At 39.5% G+C, this 22,386-nt stretch overlaps 1 protein-coding gene across 7 annotated transcripts in view; it reads left to right on the forward strand.

Moving 5' to 3' along the window:
• The window catches only part of USP34 (ubiquitin specific peptidase 34), a 135,631-nt gene that overhangs the window by 111,931 nt on the left and 1,314 nt on the right, over positions 1-22,386 (forward strand). For 5 of the 7 annotated variants that reach the window (XM_074578510.1, XM_074578512.1, XM_074578511.1 and 2 more), the window contains 22 exons: positions 86-171; positions 1,360-1,528; positions 1,613-1,687; positions 2,269-2,420; positions 2,841-2,889; positions 2,992-3,096; positions 3,220-3,264; positions 4,686-4,790; positions 7,272-7,419; positions 8,431-9,065; positions 10,016-10,173; positions 11,389-11,467; positions 14,755-14,881; positions 15,230-15,337; positions 16,391-16,495; positions 16,620-16,744; positions 17,780-17,932; positions 18,898-19,021; positions 20,503-20,582; positions 21,078-21,218; positions 21,346-21,492; positions 21,866-22,025. In XM_074578510.1, the coding sequence (XP_074434611.1) occupies positions 86-171; positions 1,360-1,528; positions 1,613-1,687; positions 2,269-2,420; positions 2,841-2,889; positions 2,992-3,096; positions 3,220-3,264; positions 4,686-4,790; positions 7,272-7,419; positions 8,431-9,065; positions 10,016-10,173; positions 11,389-11,467; positions 14,755-14,881; positions 15,230-15,337; positions 16,391-16,495; positions 16,620-16,744; positions 17,780-17,932; positions 18,898-19,021; positions 20,503-20,582; positions 21,078-21,218; positions 21,346-21,492; positions 21,866-22,025 (3,076 nt within the window). The remainder of the gene's footprint in view (positions 1-85; positions 172-1,359; positions 1,529-1,612; positions 1,688-2,268; positions 2,421-2,840; positions 2,890-2,991; positions 3,097-3,219; positions 3,265-4,685; positions 4,791-7,271; positions 7,420-8,430; positions 9,066-10,015; positions 10,174-11,388; positions 11,468-14,754; positions 14,882-15,229; positions 15,338-16,390; positions 16,496-16,619; positions 16,745-17,779; positions 17,933-18,897; positions 19,022-20,502; positions 20,583-21,077; positions 21,219-21,345; positions 21,493-21,865; positions 22,026-22,386) is intronic. The other 2 variants (XM_074578513.1, XM_074578514.1) reach the window with 1 other exon arrangement.

The following is a 22,386-nucleotide window of genomic DNA, read 5'->3' on the forward strand; positions in this document are numbered from 1 at the left end:
CAGAATATCCTTTGCTTAGAAAATGTGTATTGACATATATGTAAAAGAATGAACATGTGGAGTTCATTTACTTCTGCATTTGCAGATGTTCCAGCGGTTGTGTATTCATGTGATACAGAGACTGAGGCCAGTGCATGCACATCTTTATCTCCAGCCAGGAATGGAAGACTGGTAAAATTATAACGCCTGAAAACTTCTATTTATTACGTGCCTTAGAGCAACCCCTTTTGTTTAATGAATTATTCAGAATGGTCTGGTAAAGCTAAAATAGTACTGGTTTAATCATTATTTATTATTCTACCCAAAATGCTCTGATTTATTCAAAAATATTATTGTGGTTGGAAAACCCAGTGTCTAAAGATATATTGTTTGAAACATTTGTTCCCTTAGACTAGATTTTCCGCATAGTCTTTCTGTTCACTGCCAGTAATATGCTGCAGGTGTAAATCTCGCTACTTATACATGAGAAGTAGATTGTAAATTGGATCCAGAGGCAAAAGGTGCAAATTTTATTTGTACACCCAGTAAAAGAGGTTGGAGATGAGTCTAGTCTTGCCTCTTATAGCTAAATCACAGGTTTTGTCAAACAGTAGAAAAGAAACTATTGGATTCTACTTTGTGCTGCTAATTATCACGAAAACTGTCACTTTGTGTCCAATTATGAAATATTTATTCTTTTTGATACATAATGAGAAGAAGAAGAAGAAAGTGCTTTTTCTTTCATCTCTTGCATTCAGCTTATGACTCTGATAATAACCTTTTCCAGAGGAAAAATGTCAGAGTTTGTAATACTATACTGCCATAACAAAATTCAGGACATGAAGATACAGTTTTCATGGCAAAACATAGAATTTAATTTTTTCTGGGAGCCCGTCTTTAAAAGACTCTGTCACTTGTTTTGTTCAGTGCTAAGATCCAACTTTCAGTAGGTGAATAAGGTTAAAAGCGCATGTTTTCTGCCTGTGTGTTTAGGAGACTGCCGTTCCTTAGTTCCGCAGTAAAATGAGCTGTAACAGCGGTCTTTCTTGAAGCTCAGGAAGTTTGACATGCAATTGAAGAAGATGATTTTAAGTAGGAGATCCCCTAATACTGTACCTTTGAGAATTCTTTTCCTGACTGAGAATACTAATTTTATTAACCTTTCAACATTTTGAGTGACCGATGCTACCTTACTTTAAGCCGTGTTGTTACCTAGGCTATACTTGGCACAAGAGAAAGTGTTAGACATCTAAGTATGAGAGTAGGACAGAGTAAGTTTTTCTGAATTTTTATATTTTTGGACTGGTTCAAGATGATTTTCTGTTCCGTGTATTGTGTGAAATACCTAAACTAAACTGGACTTTGTTATTTTGTTTTCAGTTCGGATGACATGGATGGTCCTGTGGAAGACATCGGCAGTCGCTCTTGTGTAACGCGCTTTGTGAAGACCCTCTTGTCAATTATGGAGCACGGTGTTAAGCCTCACAGTAAACATCTCACAGAATACTTTGCCTTTCTGTATGAATTTGCTAAAATGGGAGAAGAGGAGGTGAGTATAGCCTTGGAGTTTTGAGAATTCGGGGTGTCTGTGCATGTATGTGTTTTCGAGTAATTCGATATCTGCATATTTCAGAGCCAGTTCTTGCTTTCGCTGCAAGCCATATCTACAATGGTCCATTTCTACATGGGAACTAAAGGACCTGAAAATGTAAGTTCGAATATCTTGTATAATGAGAACTAGTCTTTCATATTTTACATACGTGATCATTAGTGCCGTCTCTTTTCAGCCATCTTTGAGCTATTAAATTAAAATTGCTTCGCTCACGCAATTTTTTTCAATGTGTAAGTGAGTATAATGTTTTAAAAAGATGCTGAATTGGGTATTTCTATTTAGTATAGAAATAGATATTAAGCAATTAAAGTTTACCTTATCATGCTATTAACGGTAACAAGTGATTGCTTACTCCTGTTGTACAAGTTAAGCTTTTAAATTTACTTGCTTTTTTTGTTACATAGACCACTGTATCAGGTTACATAGTGGCTTCAACCAACCTAGCTTTTGTGTTTGTAAATACAATTTAGTTTATGCAAAATGAATGCTTCAATATGTTGATCAAGTGATTAGATATTTATCTGGTTTGATTCATGCAAGTTTAGTAAGTTGCTTTGAATAAAAGGACCGAATCTATGCAAAACCACATACCGGCTCTTTGAAGTTAAGGCTCAAAATGTCCACATTGAAGTTACCTCTTTTTTTTTTGTTGTTTTTTTTTTTGTTTTTCCCTTCAGCCACAGGTTGAAGTACTTTCTGAGGAAGAAGGGGAGGAAGAGGAGGAAGAGGAAGATATACTTTCTTTAGCAGAAGAAAAATACAGGCCTGCTGCACTTGAGAAGATGATAGCCTTGATTGCTCTTCTGGTTGAACAGTCTCGGTCAGAAAGGCAAGAGCTTTTGAAACACCAAAGTAAATTCTAATCTAGGGTAGTTCTGAGAGGAATTAGAGATTTTATGGGTTCGGGGGGATTTTTTGTGGGCTTTTTCGACAGCATAAATGAGCTTGTGTATGGGCCCCATTATATTTTTAACCTTTTGAAAGATAAGTGTTATGTCATTGTTGACCAAATAAAAGACTCAGGGTGAATTCTTGAACACATTCAGTAGCCCACATTTGAATTTCTCTTTTTATTTGGTCTAAGCACAAAATATTTATTATTTTTGTTCAGTTGTATGTCTGTACCTTTATTTTCTTTTGTATCTTGTGATCCTGAAGAATATAAATGAACACTCACAGTTCTGTATTTCATCTTAACCTTACTTAATATCTCTGAAGCAAAATGATAAAGGTTTTTTTTGTATTTTAGGCATTTGACTTTGTCACAAAACGACATGGCAGCATTAACAGGAGGAAAGGTACTTCACTTAAATATGGCTGTATAAGCCTCAAAAAAAACCGCACGGCTGCGTACGTGTGTAATTGCAGGTAGTATACTCATATCTTATGATTTGTTGCAGGGTTTTCCTTTTTTGTTTCAACATATCCGTGATGGTATCAACATCAGGCAAACGTGCAATCTCATTTTCAGTTTGTGTCGCTACAATAATCGACTCGCAGAACATGTAAGTGTCAGAAACTATAGCTGTTTGTTGAAAATCTTAGCTAATAAGTGTAATGGGGTGATTTTTGTTGTTTTAACTGAATAAGCACAAGTCTAAGTGAGTTTTGTTTGTTTTGTTTTTAAGATTGTGTCCATGCTTTTCACATCTATAGCAAAGTTGACTCCTGAGGTATGTAAACATACTACCTGTCTATTAAATAATTTGTATTAATATTTTTATGTTTAAAATTACTTAAATGATCCTTTGCCAATCAAATATCTTGCATGGAAGATGATCCATGGAAGTTTTTGTGACATTAGACGAAGTCTAACTGCACTGTATGTTAAGTTTTCTAAAGCAGAAAACCGGTATGCAGTTTAAGATGGAAGTTTTATTCAAAGCCAAAACCATATTTCTAGGTTCTCCACCTATGTGAATTAAAAAAATTGGTAACAATAAAACGTGCATGCTAGAATAAGTGGAGATACGTAATTATTGTCTGGTTGTTCAAGCTTTGGGGCACTGTTTTGCAGTTCTGTGCATGCAAACACATTTCTCAGTCAGAAAATGAATTCCTGCCCTGGTAATAACAAAAGTACTGAAAGTTCCGAGTGGATTCCACGTGAAAAATATATACAGAGTGGAGAAGCGTCTGCTCACACAAGGGCATTCTTGTGTACGGCCGTCAGAAAACAAAAAATAATCAGGCAAAATTGCGGGTGTGTCAAGCAGAGGAGACGTGGTCACGGGTGGAAAAGAAGCACCTACTAAATCATTCTCACGACAGCTTTGCTTTGGGTGATAGAATGGGCACTATCGGGTGGCAGTCGCCTTCCCTCCTGCCGTGCTAACGTTTGCTAGGTTTTGATGCTTTTTTCGCTTTGCAGATATACTTGCGCACCAGAGACATTTTTGGTGAGGGGCAAAATACATAATAAAAAAAGTAACCACTTTATTGAAGCATGGTTAAAAGCAGGTGAATCTTTGCAAACTTTAAAAGTAAAATACATTCATATTGGAGCCAAGGTGTTAGAGTAGAAGTATCAGTGGTTTCAGAGGAAAAGAGTATTCCAATAATAGTCATCAGTGTAAACCCTCAAAATGTGCTGCTTTTCGATCAACTTTTCAGGCTCCATGTTACATGTTATGCAAATACATAAAAATAGTAGCTTCCCCGAGGTAGCCAGATCTTCTATTTGTGTAAAACAGGATAAATTGGTGAATTTTTCAAAACTGTACAGAATTTTTCCCCCCTTTGTTTCAGAATAATGTCTGACTGTCTCAGACAATGTCAGTTATTTCCTTGGAACTATATACGTCTACTAAACTGATCCTAGCTAGTATGGTCATGTTGCCTTGCGCTAGCTGTAAAAAAACGGCTTAATTCTACTGCATCCGTCTGTGGACACAGTAGAATTAAGGTGTATATATATGTGGATTATTTACAGACTAAATAATAAAGGATTAAAAGTAATATAAATGTGTCAGAAGTTCACAGAAACATATTTTTATACAAATGTTTGGAGTTTATTTTAAAACCTCTAAAAAAAAAAAATAGTGGATGAAATGAAGTAGATCAAAATGGATATTTTTCATTTTATACTTTCCAGGCAGCCAACCCTTTTTTCAAATTGCTGACCATGCTCATGGAATTTGCTGGGGGACCTCCAGGAATGCCACCCTTCGCTTCTTACATTTTGCAGAGGATATGGGAGGTACAACATGTAAAAGAAAACAGAAGCTAAATTGTCTTTGTCTTGTTCATTCTTTTATGTCTATGGAAAGATTTTTACGTTTCATTATCATCCTTGCTGCATGAATTCGTGACTTCTTTAATGACTGTTTCTCTTCCAAATAACCAGCAACAGCTAATAGACATTTAAAAGTTCTGCTCTACATTTTAATGTTACTTTAACAGCATTCTGTTTAACTGGTATTTCAGTTTAAGTTTTAGTTTAATGAGAAATTGATTCATTATAAGAGCCTAGAATGCTACTTAAGGCAAATACCTCTTATTTTTCCCCAGTTATCCTTTTGCAAGGATTGTAAAATTTTTCAAGTCTTACCCTTTCTTAGTTTGTTTTTTTTTCCCACGTTATGTACTGTTTCTTTGAATACTGGTTTGGCATTTTTATTCTCTGTAAAATACTCATGAACATTTTTAACCCATAAAATAGTGCTAAATTGAATCTAGTGAATAATTGCTGTGGTGCAGGACCATTCTTGCTTGCCTTTCTAAAGCAAGAAAGAGACTTTTTAACCAAATTGGCACAGGGCTGAATTCCTTAATCTGAGAAATAGATTGGGAATTAAAGCTTTGACTTCAACTAGCTGGTCTTGGAGTTCCCAGCACAACGCGCTGTCTTTATTGCTGTCTGAGAACAGCGCGTCCAGCCTGAAGACTGCCGAGGACAAGCCGTTGAACATTCATTCCCTTTAATACTCTTTGAAAAGTGGGGGTGGGGGTTGTAAAAGATTATTACTGTGTAGAATTTTGAGACCTCTAGTAAAGTACAAACGTGGCCTACCCACTGAAGTGCTGTGGGATAGATTATGGATTCCTGATCAAAAGTATTTTATGCCTGGTTGGGAGCAGTTGTGGGATAGGAACCACTAAGTAATCTGGGAAGGTGTATACCAAGTGTTTATTAGGTGTCTGATCTGAATATAGATTAGCTGTAGCTGGTGTACCTCAGGTAAAGAGAGTTCAAATAGCGCATCTCACGATCAAGAGTTACATCCAGCTGCTTTCTGTGTACAGGGAAACAGTAGGTTTTGAATTTCTCTTAGCAATGAGGAAACCTTTCGGTGAGAGTTTTTGATAATACACAAGTTGTGGCATGAAGTGCGTGTGCTTCATTCTTCAGTAAGTAGCTACAAAGTTTATGTGTGTAATTTGTTAAGCAATCCTCTCTCTTATTTCCCTCCTTCTTCTTAGTACACAAACAGAACCTTCAGAGGAGGCGAGTCAGTGAGGGCTTTCTCTTGGAAAGCCAGGCCTTTAGCAGCAGGAGTCCTCAGTTCAGTCCGGTGTCGCCAGCATTGTTATCCTTCCCTCGTTGACACCGGTCTAGAGATGTAAATGCTGTAGGCAGGGATGAGAGGCCCAATGGTTAATGCGTAGGCAGACAAATTTAGGGTGTAGAATGTACTTTTGCGGGCACTTCAGTTTCTAGAAGTCATTAAAAAGTGATTGAGCGATGAAGGCAGTGAATGATGATAGTCTCTTTCTTGGAGATACCCTCCGGCTATTACCAAGGAAATGTCACAGATCAATTTGTCATTTCTAAAAAAAGGGAGGAGATTGTTCTTAATGTGTTTATTTTTAAATGGAGATTAAAATTTTATAAGCGGAGATTTGGTCCTGTCAACTGCTCATGTTCTTCAGGTGGGTCAGAGTAGTTGGGAACAGCTTCAGCAATTCAGTTACTGCCTGTGGTTCCTTAAATAGGTAGAGTTCCATTTTCCTTGTCTGGGCACCTGGACCTCAGGGTAAAACCAAGACAGTTCTTAAAAACTAGCAACTGGGCAAACTGCATTTATTGGCCTAATAATACGTCAACAAATTTTTAACTACACAGAACCAGAAAGGCACAGGAAGCTGCATTTTCTCCTTGTTATCTGTAAGGCTTTGATAACTGTACAACAGCACTCCACAGGCTTTCCATTACTTTTGAAAAGCACTGGACGAATTTATTCCTTGAAATTCCATATTCATACAAACATAATAGCTGTCCTCAGCGTGAAGCTATATGAACATATTTGCATGCCATTTCTGTTCTTTTGATATAACTTGTGTGGAAATACTGATTTGGTGTTAAGGTTTTGTGTTAGCTATTTTAAAAAAATATATTTATTTGTTTATAAAGACAAAATTGTTCAGTTTTCTGTGTCATTAGCATTCCAACTCTTAAGGATCTCAAAATATGCAGAAAGGATACGTAGAGTAACTCCTGGACTCAGATTGAACTTTCAAAAGCTCTGAATGAGATTCAGAAGCACAAACCAGTGACATTTTAACGAGGATTTTCTTTGTGTGCCAGAGCACCTCCGTCTTGTAGGTGCTTTGATAGCTCTGTGGGATTTTGAAAAAATATTTGAAAGCCTTAATAGGCTTTCTTTAGGGTTTTTTAATACAAACAGTACATAGTATCAAGGTTAATGTATTCTTTTTGGTTTTTACGCTCTTCTTTCAGGTCATTGAATACAACCCATCTCAGTGCCTGGATTGGCTGGCTGTGCAAACACCTCGAAACAAACTAGCTCACAGCTGGGTGCTGCAAAATATGGAAAACTGGGTTGAACGTTTTCTTCTGGCACACAACTATCCTAGAGTGAGAACTTGTAAGTTAATTGAAGAAAATTATTCTTCTCTTGCAGCAAGTTACTGCGTATGTGGTACTCCTGTCACAAATGAAATATGTGCTTTTGTACTCCTCTCTTCTCCTTTTCCATTTGTTTTAGGATTGCTGCATTTTAAAATATTAATGCAACTGTGGTGCCTCATCAAGACATGCTACCTGGTTTTGATGAAAACCGTGATTTCCTTTTGTAACTTGAATAATACATTACTAGTTCCTTTATCTTTTGTGGTTAATCTACAAGATCCAGGAAAACCCAAAGTAGAAAAAGAAGTAATCCAAGAGGTTCTCAGTAGTTTCCATCACATAGTTGTACTGTTGGTAGGAGTAGTACGTGTTCCTCTTTTACCCATCACGGGGAGATCTGTAGTTGAGTCCTTCGATCTTGTGGGTCAAGGAGAAGTCGTCTGTGCTTCTCCCTGACTCCAGGGTGTCCTGGCTCTCTAGTTTCTTCTGCCAGGAATCCCACTACCAGGCCATTGCCAAGATCACGTTTTCAGCCTTTCCTGCCCCTAAATTTTTATATAAAGGAGATTGCATAGTAACAGGCCACGCTGGACTTTAATATGTTTTCTGTGGTTGAGGGAGATGTGGAAACTGGAGGTACAGCTTTGCAACAGAGTCCAGTTGTAAACCTCTCTGAAGAGGTAATGACGTCTTGATCAAGCGGTACGGAGTTTAGTCATAGAAGACATCTGGGTCTGTATTTCTGCGATGGGACACGTTGTGTTACAGTAGTTACAACTAAGCAGCAGACAGGAATGTGGGGTAAGGAGGCCTGAAAGCAAATCTCAGCGCCACTTTTAACATGCTAACCTTATCCACTCTGATTATTTCTTTTTTCATCTCCAGTGTGACTATAGTAATACCAGATTCTCTAAAATGCTTTGAAATCTGTAAATGGAACACACGATGTAATTTAACTTTTGATTAAATGACTGTTAAGCATGTGTGTCATTTTCCAAAGGTGTAACAGGTCTGTTTTTGTTTGAAGCCGCAGCCTATCTCTTGGTGTCGCTTATTCCAAGCAATTCCTTCCGTCAGATGTTCCGATCAACTCGCTCTTTGCACATCCCTACACGCGATCTGCCTCTCAGTCCAGATACTACAGTAGTTCTTCATCAAGTCTACAATGTGCTTCTTGGCCTTCTTTCCAGAGCTAAGCTGTATGTTGATGCTGCTGTTCACGGCACTACAAAACTTGTGCCCTACTTCAGTTTCATGACGTACTGTTTGATCTCAAAAACTGAGAAACTCATGTTTTCTACTTACTTCATGGACTTATGGAACCTTTTCCAGCCTAAACTTTCCGAGCCGGCTATAGCCACCAACCACAATAAACAGGCTTTGCTGTCTTTTTGGTATAACGTCTGTGTCGACTGTCCAGAGAACGTACGCCTTATTGTCCAGAATCCCGTGGTGACGAAGAACATTGCCTTCAATTACATCCTCGCAGACCACGACGATCAGGATGTGGTGCTCTTTAACCGCGGGATGCTGCCTGCCTACTACGGCATCCTGCGCCTCTGCTGTGAGCAGTCCCCTGCCTTCACCAGGCAGTTGGCTTCTCACCAGAACATCCAGTGGGCCTTTAAGAATCTCACGCCACATGCCAGTCAGTACCCAGGAGTAAGTAGATCGATACCGGAACAATACCGTTCCATCATTAATATTTCCTCTCTTACCAAACGTCTCTTTTAATGCGAGAGATTAAAAGACCTATGTAATATCTAAGTGGTTAAAGTGTTATATTTTGGTTTCCTGGTATAAGTAATTAATAATGTGTTTAGATCAGATTACTATACTTTGTAGGGGGATTGTTTTGGATTTTTTTCCTTGCCACATAGCAGTTGGAGAGATTTTTTTTTTTTTTTTTTCTGGAAGCAGTCACTGGTGTTTCCACTGTTCTACAATAATTTGTACACCAGTCTGGTCCTAAGAAACAAGGAATAGCCTTTAACGGTGGTCTCAAGAAAGCGCGTTGTGTTCTAACACGCTAAGTTGGAGGAATTCCCAGAGAGTTTCCTCTTTGCTTTCGGTTTCTGGAATAGGGCCAGGATTTAGCCCGTGGGTGGGAGGGTGGCTGGGTGCTCACCTTGGGAACACTGGTGTACCTTTTGCAAAGCCTCGGTACACGGGGAGTTGTTGCACTGTCTCTACAGCATTGATGCTTGCACTAGAGAGTAGATACGAGTTAAAATAGTCCATGTGGAACAGTGGAAAAACAGGCTTACAAAGTTTTTAAGAGGCCGAGTATGCATTTGTGTGTGATTACTGAGTGAATGTTGCTTTGAGGTCCTTTATAGGTGTACAGGGACAGAAAGAATACAAAGATTTTCTTTACTATGTAGAGGAATTTTAGTTTTTAAGAACCATTTAGTTTTAATTTTTTAAGGTTAAAATGTCTGCTGATTTTATAACTTTGTTGTAATCCTTCAAAATGTATCCCCGTCTAAATTCGCTCATGTATGTTTATTCTACTGTTAGTTGAAATAATGCACAATAAGTAATACAAATAAGATCTAAACCCCAGCATACTGAGAGAGATGACTCTAACCTAATATTTTGGTGTGTTTTAGGCAGTAGAAGAGCTGTTTAACCTCATGCAACTGTTTGTAGCTCAGAGACCAGAGATGAGGGAGGAAGAGATAGAAGACATAAAGCAATTTAAGAAAACAACCATAAGCTGTTACCTGCGCTGCTTGGATGGACGGTCTTGTTGGACTACTTTAATAAGGTACGTTAGTAGTGAAGTCGTAGTGTAATAATCTAATCCTGGTTGAATAAGAACGATATTTTGCCAGATGTGAAGTACAATTAAAATTAGTGTTGCTATTTTGATGGGTTTTTTCACAAAGTTTTGGGGATACTTTTATTCAGAAGTAAGCAAACAGAAAGTTTCAATTATATGCTTTTTTTTTTTTCAAGATCCATTGTTAGTGAATATAACTTATTTTAGAATGTTTCATCAGATGAAAATTCAGAAACTATGCAAATATTTCACAATAAACAGGTGTAAACCAAGTTGCATATTGTTAGGGTTCAAAAAAAACCGCTATGACAAAATTGCGTCAGGAGACCCCTAGAAAAAAACCTAAAGCCAAATCACTCTGTTCTAATTCAGATGAAATTCCATTCTCAGCCTACTATGCTTAGCCTAGGTGGGCAAAGCAGAAATTGCAGCTGCTGATGTTGACACGTTATTTTGGGGCAGAAATGTTTTTTAGCAGTTGTGCCTGTGGGACAGAGTTTTATTGTATCGTATCTTCAAATGGCTTTTCATTCCTAGTCTATCTAGTACATCTGAAACTTCGCTTGGGTGTTTTCAGCGTAACTATGAATTGCTTGTGCATGTACATCAGATATCGGGGGTTTAAACGCAACTGTTGATGCATTGAAAGACTCTTGTGAGAAGGGGAAATGATGGGTGTAAGTCGAAGGGGTCACATCCCGTCATGTCTCATGGCGCACAACCAGATTTTCCCCGATGCTCTGGAAGAATTGTTACGTTGAGAGGGATGGTTCAGTAGTTACGCATCATCGTTTATTTTCTGTTCTGCTCGAAATGTTTTCATACATTTAAAAGTCCAAACATACGCTTAACTGAACCTATTTAAATACATCATTTGACAAGCACAAACTTCTGTCTTTTGAAGTACGCTATTCTCCTCGGGTTTTAGCATTTTTGCAGACATCATTTGGAAAATATTTCTGTAATGGTTGTTTATAAATTACTTTCGATAACATAAAGGAAGTTGACATCAGAGGCGTTTTTAAATGAAAAAGCGGGGGGAAAAATGAGGAGAATAATTATGTCCTTTTGGGGTTTCTTTGTTCTTCTGTAATGATTTTCCAACATACAGCACGAGCATAAAATTTTAAGCATTTGTATGAATTGTGAAAAGATGATACGTATTTTTCAGTGTTCTCAATGTTTGAATTTTTTTCCTAGTGCCTTCAGAATATTATTAGAATCTGATGAAGACAGACTTCTTGTTGTGTTTAATAGAGGATTGATTCTGATGACTGAGGTAAAGACTGACATTTAATTATAATGAACACCTCGCTTCCTTATCGAGTCATCGCTTCCTTCCTGACAATGCGTTTGCTTTAAATTGTTTTAATATGGTATCATTTAAAATAAAGATCAGAAATATATCGATTAAGTACTGGCGTACTGTAAAACCTTAAAATCTTACAGATGTTAGGAAGGACAAAAAAAGACTGACCAGACATTTTGCTTGTCAAAACACTAATGTAGGAGGTTAAGTGAGTAAATATGAGGCAATGCAAATCTTAATGCAGGCTAAAGATAACAGGTTAGTTGATAACGGTGATTTGGTAGGATAACTAGAAGGGGATGTAGCTTAAATAGGAAAGATGATCAAGAAATCAATTGAGAAATAAAAGGGTGATGTGTCATCTCATGTCAAGGATAGATACACTGCGCTGAGGCTCATCATGGAGAGAAAATGAGGTCTACTGAAAAAGTTGCAAGTAGCAAGAGGTGTCGCAAGTAGCAGGAAATCAGACTTGGCTTTCTCCACCCCTGTCGTCTTTAATAAGATTTCTTTAGTAGTAAAAAGATGAGGAAAATGTTTGCCTGTTCCGAAGACAGAGGGTAAGCCACCAGCAGATTATGGTGAGAGGAGTGAGTTTATGCTTTTTTGGTGTCATTCTCTTTACTACAGACCAACTGGGAGTAAATGGCTTGGCACAGTCACGCAATTACTACTAGTTAAGAAGTGTTAAGGCAACAGGTTAAAATACAGAAATAAGGGATGCTCAGATGCAGTCGTGGTTAATACTTCTGAACACTTCTTGAGGCACTTTGGAGGCAGTTCTCCCCATCTTTCCTACCCATTGCGCTTTTGTTTCCAAGAACGAGTGGTCTAAGAACACATAAACTAGTTTTCTTTCTGATGAAACTACAGCTAAAGATGCGTTTCTGGAGCACATACGGTATATTCCAGTTGTAAATGGGTATTTGGTCGATGAGACCAGACCAGAGTCGGTTCAAACTAGAGAGAAGAAGAAAAAAAAAAATAACTAACACAGCTCTGAAATGGGTACAGTTTGGATGTGGAGCCCCTGCTGGTGAAACCAGCAGTGGTTTCACTCTACAGATCCACTTGTCCTCACCTGCAGTCATGTAGCAAAAGCCTAAAAGACGTTGCTGAAGAAGCTGGGAACTGTTCGTGGCTGCTTTTTTTTAAGATGAGTGAGATACCAGAAGACTGAAAAAGGGCACATATGGTCTTTTGTCTTTTTTTGTCTCGTTTTTTCTTTTCTCCTTGAGATGACTGTGAGCTCTTGGATTCTGTTCAACTCTTCCATTATTGAATTGATGGATGAGAACGCGTGTTTATTAAATATACTGGTGATGCAAAATGGGGAAGGAGGCTAGGTTCTTCTGAGAACAAGAATAAAAATCAAGATTATCTGGAGGTGTTGGAGACAGCGTAAAAATAAGATGCAATTAATCTTTGGTGTATGTCGAACAGTGTATTCAGGGAGGGATAATAAACTGGTAAAAACGCATGGTGCAAGGGCAGTGGTAGGAGGCAGCTGTAGCTGTGCAGTGAGCGGGATGTTGGAATAGATTCCTTCAGAAGGTGGCAGCCAGCACAACTGGAAGTCATCAAGAGGACTTTGAGCAAACATCTGTCAAGGATATAAAGATACTTAGTCTGCCTTAAGGCACGTGGATGGACTAGATGATGCTTTGAGGTCCATTCCAACACCATTTTTGTATGGTTTATATAAAAAATTCCCTTACCTTTTTTTTTATGTTGCTAGTTTGTATTTTCTGGAACAAAGTGGTAGAAAAAGCTGGAATTACAAAATCAGAAAAATAAGAATTACGACATTGTAGTACTGTTGGAAAATAGAGTTTTCGTGAGTTTATTTTAAGTGTAGGCTTCTGATTAACTCTAGTTAGCTAGCTGACGTTCGGTCAGCGTGGGCTAAGAAGTTAGGAACGGACCTATAACTTTATTCATACGTGAAACTCGTAAGTAGCGCAAAATACATACACGCATATGTATAAAAAGAACTTGTTTAACAGCTGTGGTTAACCCTGACCCATACTAACAATGGATAATTAAGTTTCTAAAGAATGTGTAATTTAAGATGCAGTTTATCCAATGTAAAACATTGCTAGAAATTAGATATAACTAATATTCAGCTTTTAGCTGAGTTGCTTTACGGCTTGAAATTACCAGTTCTTCTATTTCCGCTTGTTCCCTGGCAGTGTTCTGTGTGGTGAAAAATACTGCATCGAGGAGTTGTCACCTCCAGAAAAGTCACACTTCTCGTGCTAGAATTTTTGCAGTTCAGAAATTAGTTGCCTTTCCTTCCCAATATTTCTATAAATCACAGATGCCTAGAAGGTATTCTAGTTATAAAAGAAGTAATTCATCTGATGTGCAATCATACAGCAGATGTCCTTAAGCAGCATTTTGAAAAATGACTAGCACCTATCTTAATCTTACGTTTTTTCCCCAAGTTCACGTGCCCAGGTGTGTCTTTATGCATCTCTAGTATCACTTTGCATGTTGGCGCAGAAATATTGGGATTACAGATATATAAAAATACCATGTCTTAAATTATGCTTTGCTTATTGGCTTTTAGCTAAACGTTACGTGTGAAACCTTTATATTGAGCCGCTAATAGAAAGCTTGTACCTGGAAAATGAGCTAAGGCTGTTCTTAAATGTCTATATAAGCTGTATTGGACGTGCTCACAAAAACGCTCATTTCTTGAGTTGCGGTGGGTGGTAGCTACTTGCAGAGGGTCATTGTTATAATAAATTTTACAAATTCAGTTTCCCTCTGGCATGACGTGAGAAAAATGTAAGATTACTCTAGTCTTTGGGTTAGGTGAGAAGAACAAAAATCGGCCTTGTGACCAAAAGCAAGTCTCAGTTGAACCCTCCGTATGAGAGCCCCTGTTGTTCGCTGTTACCAGGACCAGATGTCCAGGGCAGCTGTGCTGTTGCTACAGAAGATACCTGGGGGTTCATTTGCTCGCTCTCCTTCCTCCTCTCTTTCTGGCCCTTTCCCTTCCCCTGGCCTTTTCTTCTTTTTGTTTCTTAAGACTCTTTTGTTCACAGTAAATACACCAATTTTGTATGCAGATTTATTCGGTTTTTACATGTGGCTATCTTTGAGTAATTCTGTGGTTCTATCCAGCACCATATATTTTGATGCATCTTTTTTTGAGCATGAAATAAATCATGTAAAAGTGGTATCTGTAGGATAGATAGAAATGATAACAAGTGTGTTCATTTCAGCTTTTTTTCTTTTTTTCTTCATAGTCCTTTAACACATTGCACATGATGTACCACGAGGCCACAGCTTGCCACGTGACTGGAGACCTGGTGGAACTTCTGTCTATTTTCCTTTCGGTTCTTAAGTCAACACGTCCGTATCTTCAAAGAAAAGGTTCGATTATAACTCTTCAAAGGATCATGCCTGTTGTCTGTTAATCAGTTTTCATGACTTAAAAGTTAGTACTTCATCCTGATTGTTACCTGTGTTTAAAAACTGCCCATACAAGTAGGAGATATTATTATTAAGTTATTAAATTGTTACTTATTAAATTATTTATTGATGTAATATGAAACTAGATTAAGTGAGTTTAATAGCAGTAGACCAGCGAGATCTAACAGATTTCTACATTGATTATAATCACGCTAGAGGAAAAGGAGATGCTTCAGCAGTAAAATTCTATGCTTTGTTTAATGAGCCTTTTGAGAAACTAACAACTTTCTCTGGTTTTTGTGTCTGCAGATGTGAAGCAAGCTCTCATTCAGTGGCAGGAACGCATTGAGTTTGCCCATAAGCTCTTGACTCTGCTGAATTCCTATAGTCCTCCAGAACTGAGAAACGCTTGTATTGGTAAGTGGTAGCGGTGGAGCTGCGGGCGGGAAGCACCCGTGCTACGCAGTTCCCTGCCTTCAAATTCGAATTTCATTTTTGCAAGTGCAGATGCTTACTAGATGCTCTGTAGATTGGGGTTGTTTATATTAACGTTGTCAATACGCTGGTATTGCCATTGTTCCTATTCCAAATCATTCTGTTTGGGCGGGTTAAAATCAATATTCCTGCTTCCCCGGGCACACAGACTGTGCACAAAAAGTCAGCCTTCGTTTTGAGAGGTCGACTTGCTACCTGATAAGGGGCACAAGTAAGGAATAAATTCAGGCATCAGTGAGTTCAGAACCAAATCCCAAATCTTCCATTAAAATGCAAATATTAAGTAAGGCTCCGCTCGGCAGGATGCGTGGTGACCAAGTTCCTCTCAGGAACAGCTTCTAGCCTTCGTTTTTATGATCCGTTACAGGAAGGTAAAATAATAAAAGTAAAGCTTGAATAGCTTGTGGGATTGAATGGGTTTGCTTTTATAATTGTCGGCATAGACATTATATATAAGTGTGTCTCTTGCATTAGAAGACCTATTTCAAAAGGTTTTTTCTAGTTTGGTTATTTTTAAGTATTCATTATGCTGATGAAGGCCTAAAACTGTGTCCGAATTACCGTTTTTTGTGTGATTTGTATGCATTTTCCCCTTACTTTGAGCGTTTTCTCATTGTCCTCCTGACCGCTGCTGGTTGCCATTTTCCAGGCCTCAAACCTGATATGGTTAAGAAGAAGGAAAGAGGGTAATTTTATTGAGCTTCTACTTTCTACAAGCCGGTGCCCCTCTGGCTGGTGGTCCATCTGCCACTGAGCGGGTTTTCTCCCAGCAGCAGCGGTGGAGGGAGTCTTGGCTGGTTCAGGGGTGTTCACTTTACGCGCTATTCACAGTAGAGCCTCCCTCCCGCCACGGTGCGCGCCAAGTGCCGCAAAAGTGGTATGAAGGAGAGTTTGAAAATGCATGAGCCTGAAGTTAAACTGTTTGCTGTTAAGAAATAACAATATGTAATAGCAAAAACAACTTTTTGTTTGTAGATGTCCTCAAGGAGCTTGTACTTTTAAGTCCTCATGATTTCCTACATACTCTGGTTCCATTTCTACAGCACAATCATTGTACATACCACCACAGTAATATCCCAAGTAGGTATTTCAGTGATTGTATTTTGAAGTTCTCTTACACTATTATTACTCTATCGTGTTCCTTGCTGATGTCAAATATTGACCTTTTTAATATATCCCTATTTTATCCTAACTTATACTACAGTGTCTCTTGGACCTTATTTTCCATGTCGTGAAAATTTGAAATTAATAGGGGGAAAAAGCAATATTCGTCCTCCACGTCCTGAACTTAATATGTGCCTCTTGCCTACAATGGTGGAAGCCAGCAAGGTATGTAGATGTATGGTCTCACAAACCGCTATTTCTCTATTGTTTTCCCTTTGTATAGCAGTATTATAAGAATCCAGTAGCGTAATGCATCTACGTTTTCTCTGTAAACAAAGCATAATTCTTCTTCAAGATGTGTTGTCCTCATATACTCCATTCTAGATGTGCACTCCAGAAGCGCCATTTCCCTGCCCTTGGTGATACACAGCTTCCTATTCCAGGCGTGACGAGAGTTTGACCCCTGTATTCAGAAAAAAACCCCATGGCGCACATTTTGATAAGCTTCCAGTCTGTTTGTGGCGTTAATGAAGAACATTCAGGAACTGCCCAGGGATTGTCCAGATGGGTTTCAAAGTGTGTTATTACCAGGCAGCCGAGCAGATCCTCCAGGTTTCATTGGAGGCCGTCCCAGCGGGACTGAGGCATAATCTACTATTTGTTTGGGTAAAATACCAGCACCTGAAATATCGTATAGGGCTTTAAGTCTTTTACTTTCCATTTCCCCTCTGGGGGCTTCCTGCTGGGATGCCAGCCTCGGTGGGGCTACTTCCTAGTCCCTTGCCACCCCCGTCATTACAGTCGCAGCAACGGTGGGATTCAGCTCACGTAACTTTGCCTATCTAAAAGGTCAGTGTCCAGCTCTGTCTGTGGTTAACGGCCACAAATAGTTACCCTCGGAAGGAGACAAAGAGTCACGCTCCTTCCTGTCCCAGGCACCCGAGTCCAGACGAGGCGACTCTTCCTCTGGAGGAGTGAGTCTGTCTCTCCGCTGACTGCAGGGAATACCGCAGTGACTAGATTTTAGATAGCTAAAGTCGGGTAAGGTGAATCCCACCCTAGCAGGAATATGTATGGACAATCATTTGAAGAAGGAAAACTGGTTACTCGCTGTAGGGTAACTCTGGTTCTTCAAGATGCTTTGTCCACACAGATTCTGTGGTCCCCCTCCCGTGCTAACTCCGAGTCCTGTCCTAGGGGATTCTTACGGGTGAAGGAATTGAGTGGTGGTTGAAGCCGCCATACCCCTTATGCCCTCAGGTACAGTGGTCGCAAGGACACACTGGGTGCAGGCACAGCCCCAGTGGACACTGCTATTCAGAAAGAATCCAATCTCCCGCACACGGGGCCTATGTGCACGTAGATGGGAATCTGTGTGGGCAACACATTTCGAAGAAGCACGGTTACTGTAGGGTAAGTAACCCTTCTTTTTTAAAGCTTTCAAAATGATGCTTTGTAGATTTGTGCGCCGTCAAATTTACCGTAGAACCAAAGTTGGGGTTTTTTTTAAAAAAAACAACATGTAGAACCAGAAGGTTTCTGTAGTGGTTTATTTCCATCGTGTATCCAGAGGTAATGGATGTGACACTAAATAACGTAAATATTTGAACTTTAAAAGTCGTCGTACTATATGACACAGTATTTTACACTCTATAATGAATTCGTATATATTACAAAGCAGGAGATTTTTAAGCCTCTAAAACCACATCCACAGTTACATTTCCCAGTGGTTTTGCATGCTTGTTTTTCATTCTTTTTTGTATAAGATTGCATTTGTTTGCTTGAGTTTTTGAGATTTCCTTCTGGCTCTCTGCTCTACAGAAGCTGATGCCGTTTTAAGCCTATACATCCAAAATATATTAAAATATTGGCACATCAAAGCCTTGGCGTATATTTATCACTTGGTTTGAGACATTCCTGCAAAATACTGCTTTGAAAGCTTGTGAGGCTCAGTCTTGAAAAAATTCTGACTTCTACAGATCGTAACCGACCAATTACGATTTTTAAAAGCAGTAGTGTATTTAGGTATCTGCATGTGATTTAAAATCACTGCGTTCTTTTCTTGTCATCTTCAAGATGTGGTATCCGCGCAGCTTTGTGTCTTCTCAGTCTGTTGATTCAGAATCCTACAATAAAGGTTTTTACTGGTGTGGGAATGGCCTTTCCATCCCTCCTCCCATCCCACCGCACCGAGGGCTGGGTGAGGAGACGCAGTGGCCTGGGTCAGACCTGGAAATTCCCATCACCTTTCCCATCACGTAGTAGTTGATGAAACGCTTTTGGGCGAGGACTGCAGTAAGAGTAAGCTGGGTGCTTAGGAGATCTGGTTGCTCTCCAGTGGCTTATGTAGTTTAAATGAAGCTCTCTTAAATCTTCAGGGCAAAGATGATGTTTACGATCGTATGCTGCTAGACTACTTCTTTTCTTATCATCAGTTCATCCATCTACTATGTCGCGTTGCAATCAACTGTGAAAAGTTTACTGAAACTTTAGTTAAAATGAGTAAGTATGAAGGTTAAACAGCCTAAGGATTTATTTTTTTTTTTCCTGTGATAACTGCGAGTGTTTCTCCGCTAAGTTTATATTCAAAATTTTTAAGAAAAAGCAGAGCTTGTGGAACTTGCTGCATTAATTGTCCGGACATTGTTTTTATCCACAAAACCGCATGCTGTGTGTAACGCAGCGCAGTCATACCTACGTGACTGTCACGCTTCAGGCCCGTCCAGCGAGAACTCGGTCTCCTTGCACATGTAAAGTGCTATGCTTTTACCAGCCCGGCTGTACTTTACTCCCTAGTTTTGGGAACCATCTCAACCTTTAATGAAGTTTATCACCATTCAGTGATGTACTTTTGTACCTGATGCTTGTTTCAGCTCTGCCAGTAGATACCGCCCCTGTTAGGGTTTCTTCCGGTCACAATGTAAACCTATTTTATCGGGGTCTGAAAGAAGGCGTTTGTGGCTTTATCTGTCCAGCTACTCCAGCCATTTGGCTGGTTCTCTGCAGGAGAGCATCCCGCCTGGAATTGCCCCGTTAAGTCCACGTGCTGCTCCAAAGCACATTTGTGGAGTTAAGTTTTTTAATTTTGTCTTTCACCGCGGACGCCAGGAGAGGCCAAGTTACCCGGCGTGGGAGGTGCAGATGCCCAGACCTCAGGGTCGCCCAGGTCGTTATTACCCGCACACGCAGCCGACTCACTTCAGTCGTCTAAAAATTAGACGTACAGCCAGATTTTCCTCTGTAGGCAGTGGAGAGCCACAGACTCTTTCCAAGAGAAATATCTTAAATATCTTAAGCAGAATGAGCCACCTTCTGAAAATACCTGGTTGTTGTCTTGTTTCCTCTGCCTGTAGAAGCTGGCTGGTTCTGATTAAATACCGCTTCTAGACAGATACAACTACACCAATTAATTTTATCCAGAGAGTGACGGTAGTGGGTTGTTCTTTTGATCCCCTGAATCACCCGGTTGCTCATTGTTCGTCGCGCTCTTCCCATTGTAACTCGAGCATTATTAGTAGTTACTGTGGGTTGTGTTAATTATAAGGTGTACTGGGAACGCGCATCGTTTGCTCTCGTTCAGCATGTCCCTTAACTCTGTCATGGAGTAGGTAACAATGGTGCCTGGGTTAATAATGAACATTACCCTTTAAAAATTAAACACTGGTTTTTAAAGAAAATATAGTTAAAACCCTGAAGTGCTGTAGCTGACCAGTTGAAAATGGAGGACAGGAATAAAGTAACCTACCTCCAAGCCCAGAACAAAAGCCAGCTCTTTTGGTTTTTTATATTTCACAGAAGTGCTGAAGGGATGCGTGTACGGATTAAATACACTGTAAAAACTTGACAGACGAGAGGTCTTTCTGATTATAAACAATCCTTAGAATGTGGCCTTTTTATAAAATGATACGGTACTACTTTTATCAGGAAGTGAGTATCTCCAACAGAATTGTCACACAGTAACTTATTTTCTCATAAAATTTCAGGTGTCCTAGTTGCGTACGAAGGTTTACCGCTTCATCTCGCGTTATTCCCCAAACTTTGGACGGAGCTTTGTCAGACTCAGGTAAGAGTCAGTGGGTTTGAGAACTAACGGAACGGAAATACAGGCAAAATCCAATGGATTTAACCCATAAATTGTAACTAGTGGGTATCGTGTAATCATTCAAAGTACTAGTATTTTGAATAGAAAATACCTCTGCTTATGTGGCCTGTCATCTGATAGAACCTGCTAAATCAAGTATAAAAATCTAGCAAATTGTATTTGAGCCCAGCAGGCCGCAGGTCCTGCACAGCGTCACACTGCCAGGGTGGCAGTCTGGGCCGTGTCCAAAAATTACTTATTACTCTTACAAAAATTACTTATTCCTATGGTATAAAATTCATAAAAGGAAAACGCAAAATAATAATTGATAATAATTAATTTTTACAATTTATCGATACGCAATAGAAACACTTTTATCTGAAGGAATTAAGACGGCCATGGGGCCTGGCTGGATGGCGCCAGCCAAGGTGCCACGCGTCCGGTGAGGGTTTTGCAGTGTTCTCTCTCTCTCACCAGTCCCCAATGTCAAAGAACTGCGTAAAGCTCCTCTGTGAAGATCCAGTTTTTGCAGAATATATAAAATGTATTCTGATGGATGAAAGGACCTTTCTGAACAACAACATCGTATACACCTTTTTGACCCATTTTCTTCTCAAGGTGGGTGGTCTTTTAGTGATAATTTCTATTTCGGGGAATGCTGTCACAAACGCTACTTCCGTTTAGGATCCTGTTTTCAGTTCCAGATTTTTGTGGTTTAAAAAAAAATAAAATGTTCTTTTCACAGGTCCAAGGGCAGGTGTTTTCTGAAGCAAACTGTGCCAACTTAATCAATACGCTAATCACAAATCTAATAAATCAGTATCAAAGCCTAGAGTCTGACTTCAGCAACCAGAGAGTCGAAATTTCCAAAGCGAGCTCTACTTTAAACGGGGTGAGTGCACACTCGGGCCTCCCAGGCTGAGGGCGGGGAGCGTACGACTGGGAGGAGGGCAGCGGGCTGCGGACAGCAATTAACGCAAAGTGCAGTAGAGTTAATTGTAGAAATGTTGTAACCTGGCTAAAGATTCTGTCTTACGGTGAGCAGCACGGTGCTGTCATCTGCTTAGGACAGGCCACGGTACGGTCAGCGTGTTAGTAGGCAGCGGGAAATTTCGGTAGTGTAAGTGTAGTTAGAATTTGATCTTTTTGGGTGTTCAGAACGTGTTGAAGCCTCTGCTCATTGCACGGCGCTCTCTGTGTGCGGGGCCAAGCAAATGCCAGTTTGAAATAAGGCTGGTTAAGTTTGTTTACTTCTGGTTTTTTAGGACCTCCGAGCACTTGCCTTGCTGCTTTCAGTGCACACTCCCAAACAGCTCAATTCAGCCCTGATTCCAACCTTACAAGAACTTTTAAACAAATGTAGAGCTTGTCAACAACAGAGGAACTCACTACAAGAGCAAGAAGCCAAAGAAAGAAAAACTAAAGGTTTGCCTTCTATAACGGTGTCGCTCTAACAATTCTAAGGTTTTACAAACTTTTACAAAATCAACATAATGCGTTGTTTCCTTGTGCTGCAGCGTGGGCCATTTCTTGGCTCCAATCCCCAACACTACACAGGAAATAATATTTTATTATGGAGCTAACATGGATTTTCATAGAATCCTAGAATGGTTTGGGTTGGAAGGGACCTTAAAGATCATCTAGTTCCATCCCCTCTGCCCTGGGCAGGGACACCTTTCCTTTCTGTAAGGAAAAAGCATTTATTAAAGCACCATGTTTACTATGGAAAAGGATAAAAATCTGAAAAGAAAGGCTTATTAGTTGGATATGGGGCCTGAAAACAATG

This window comes from Larus michahellis, chromosome 3 (assembly GCF_964199755.1).
Source record: "Larus michahellis chromosome 3, bLarMic1.1, whole genome shotgun sequence".
In the NCBI taxonomy this organism is placed as follows: Eukaryota; Metazoa; Chordata; class Aves; order Charadriiformes; family Laridae; genus Larus; species Larus michahellis.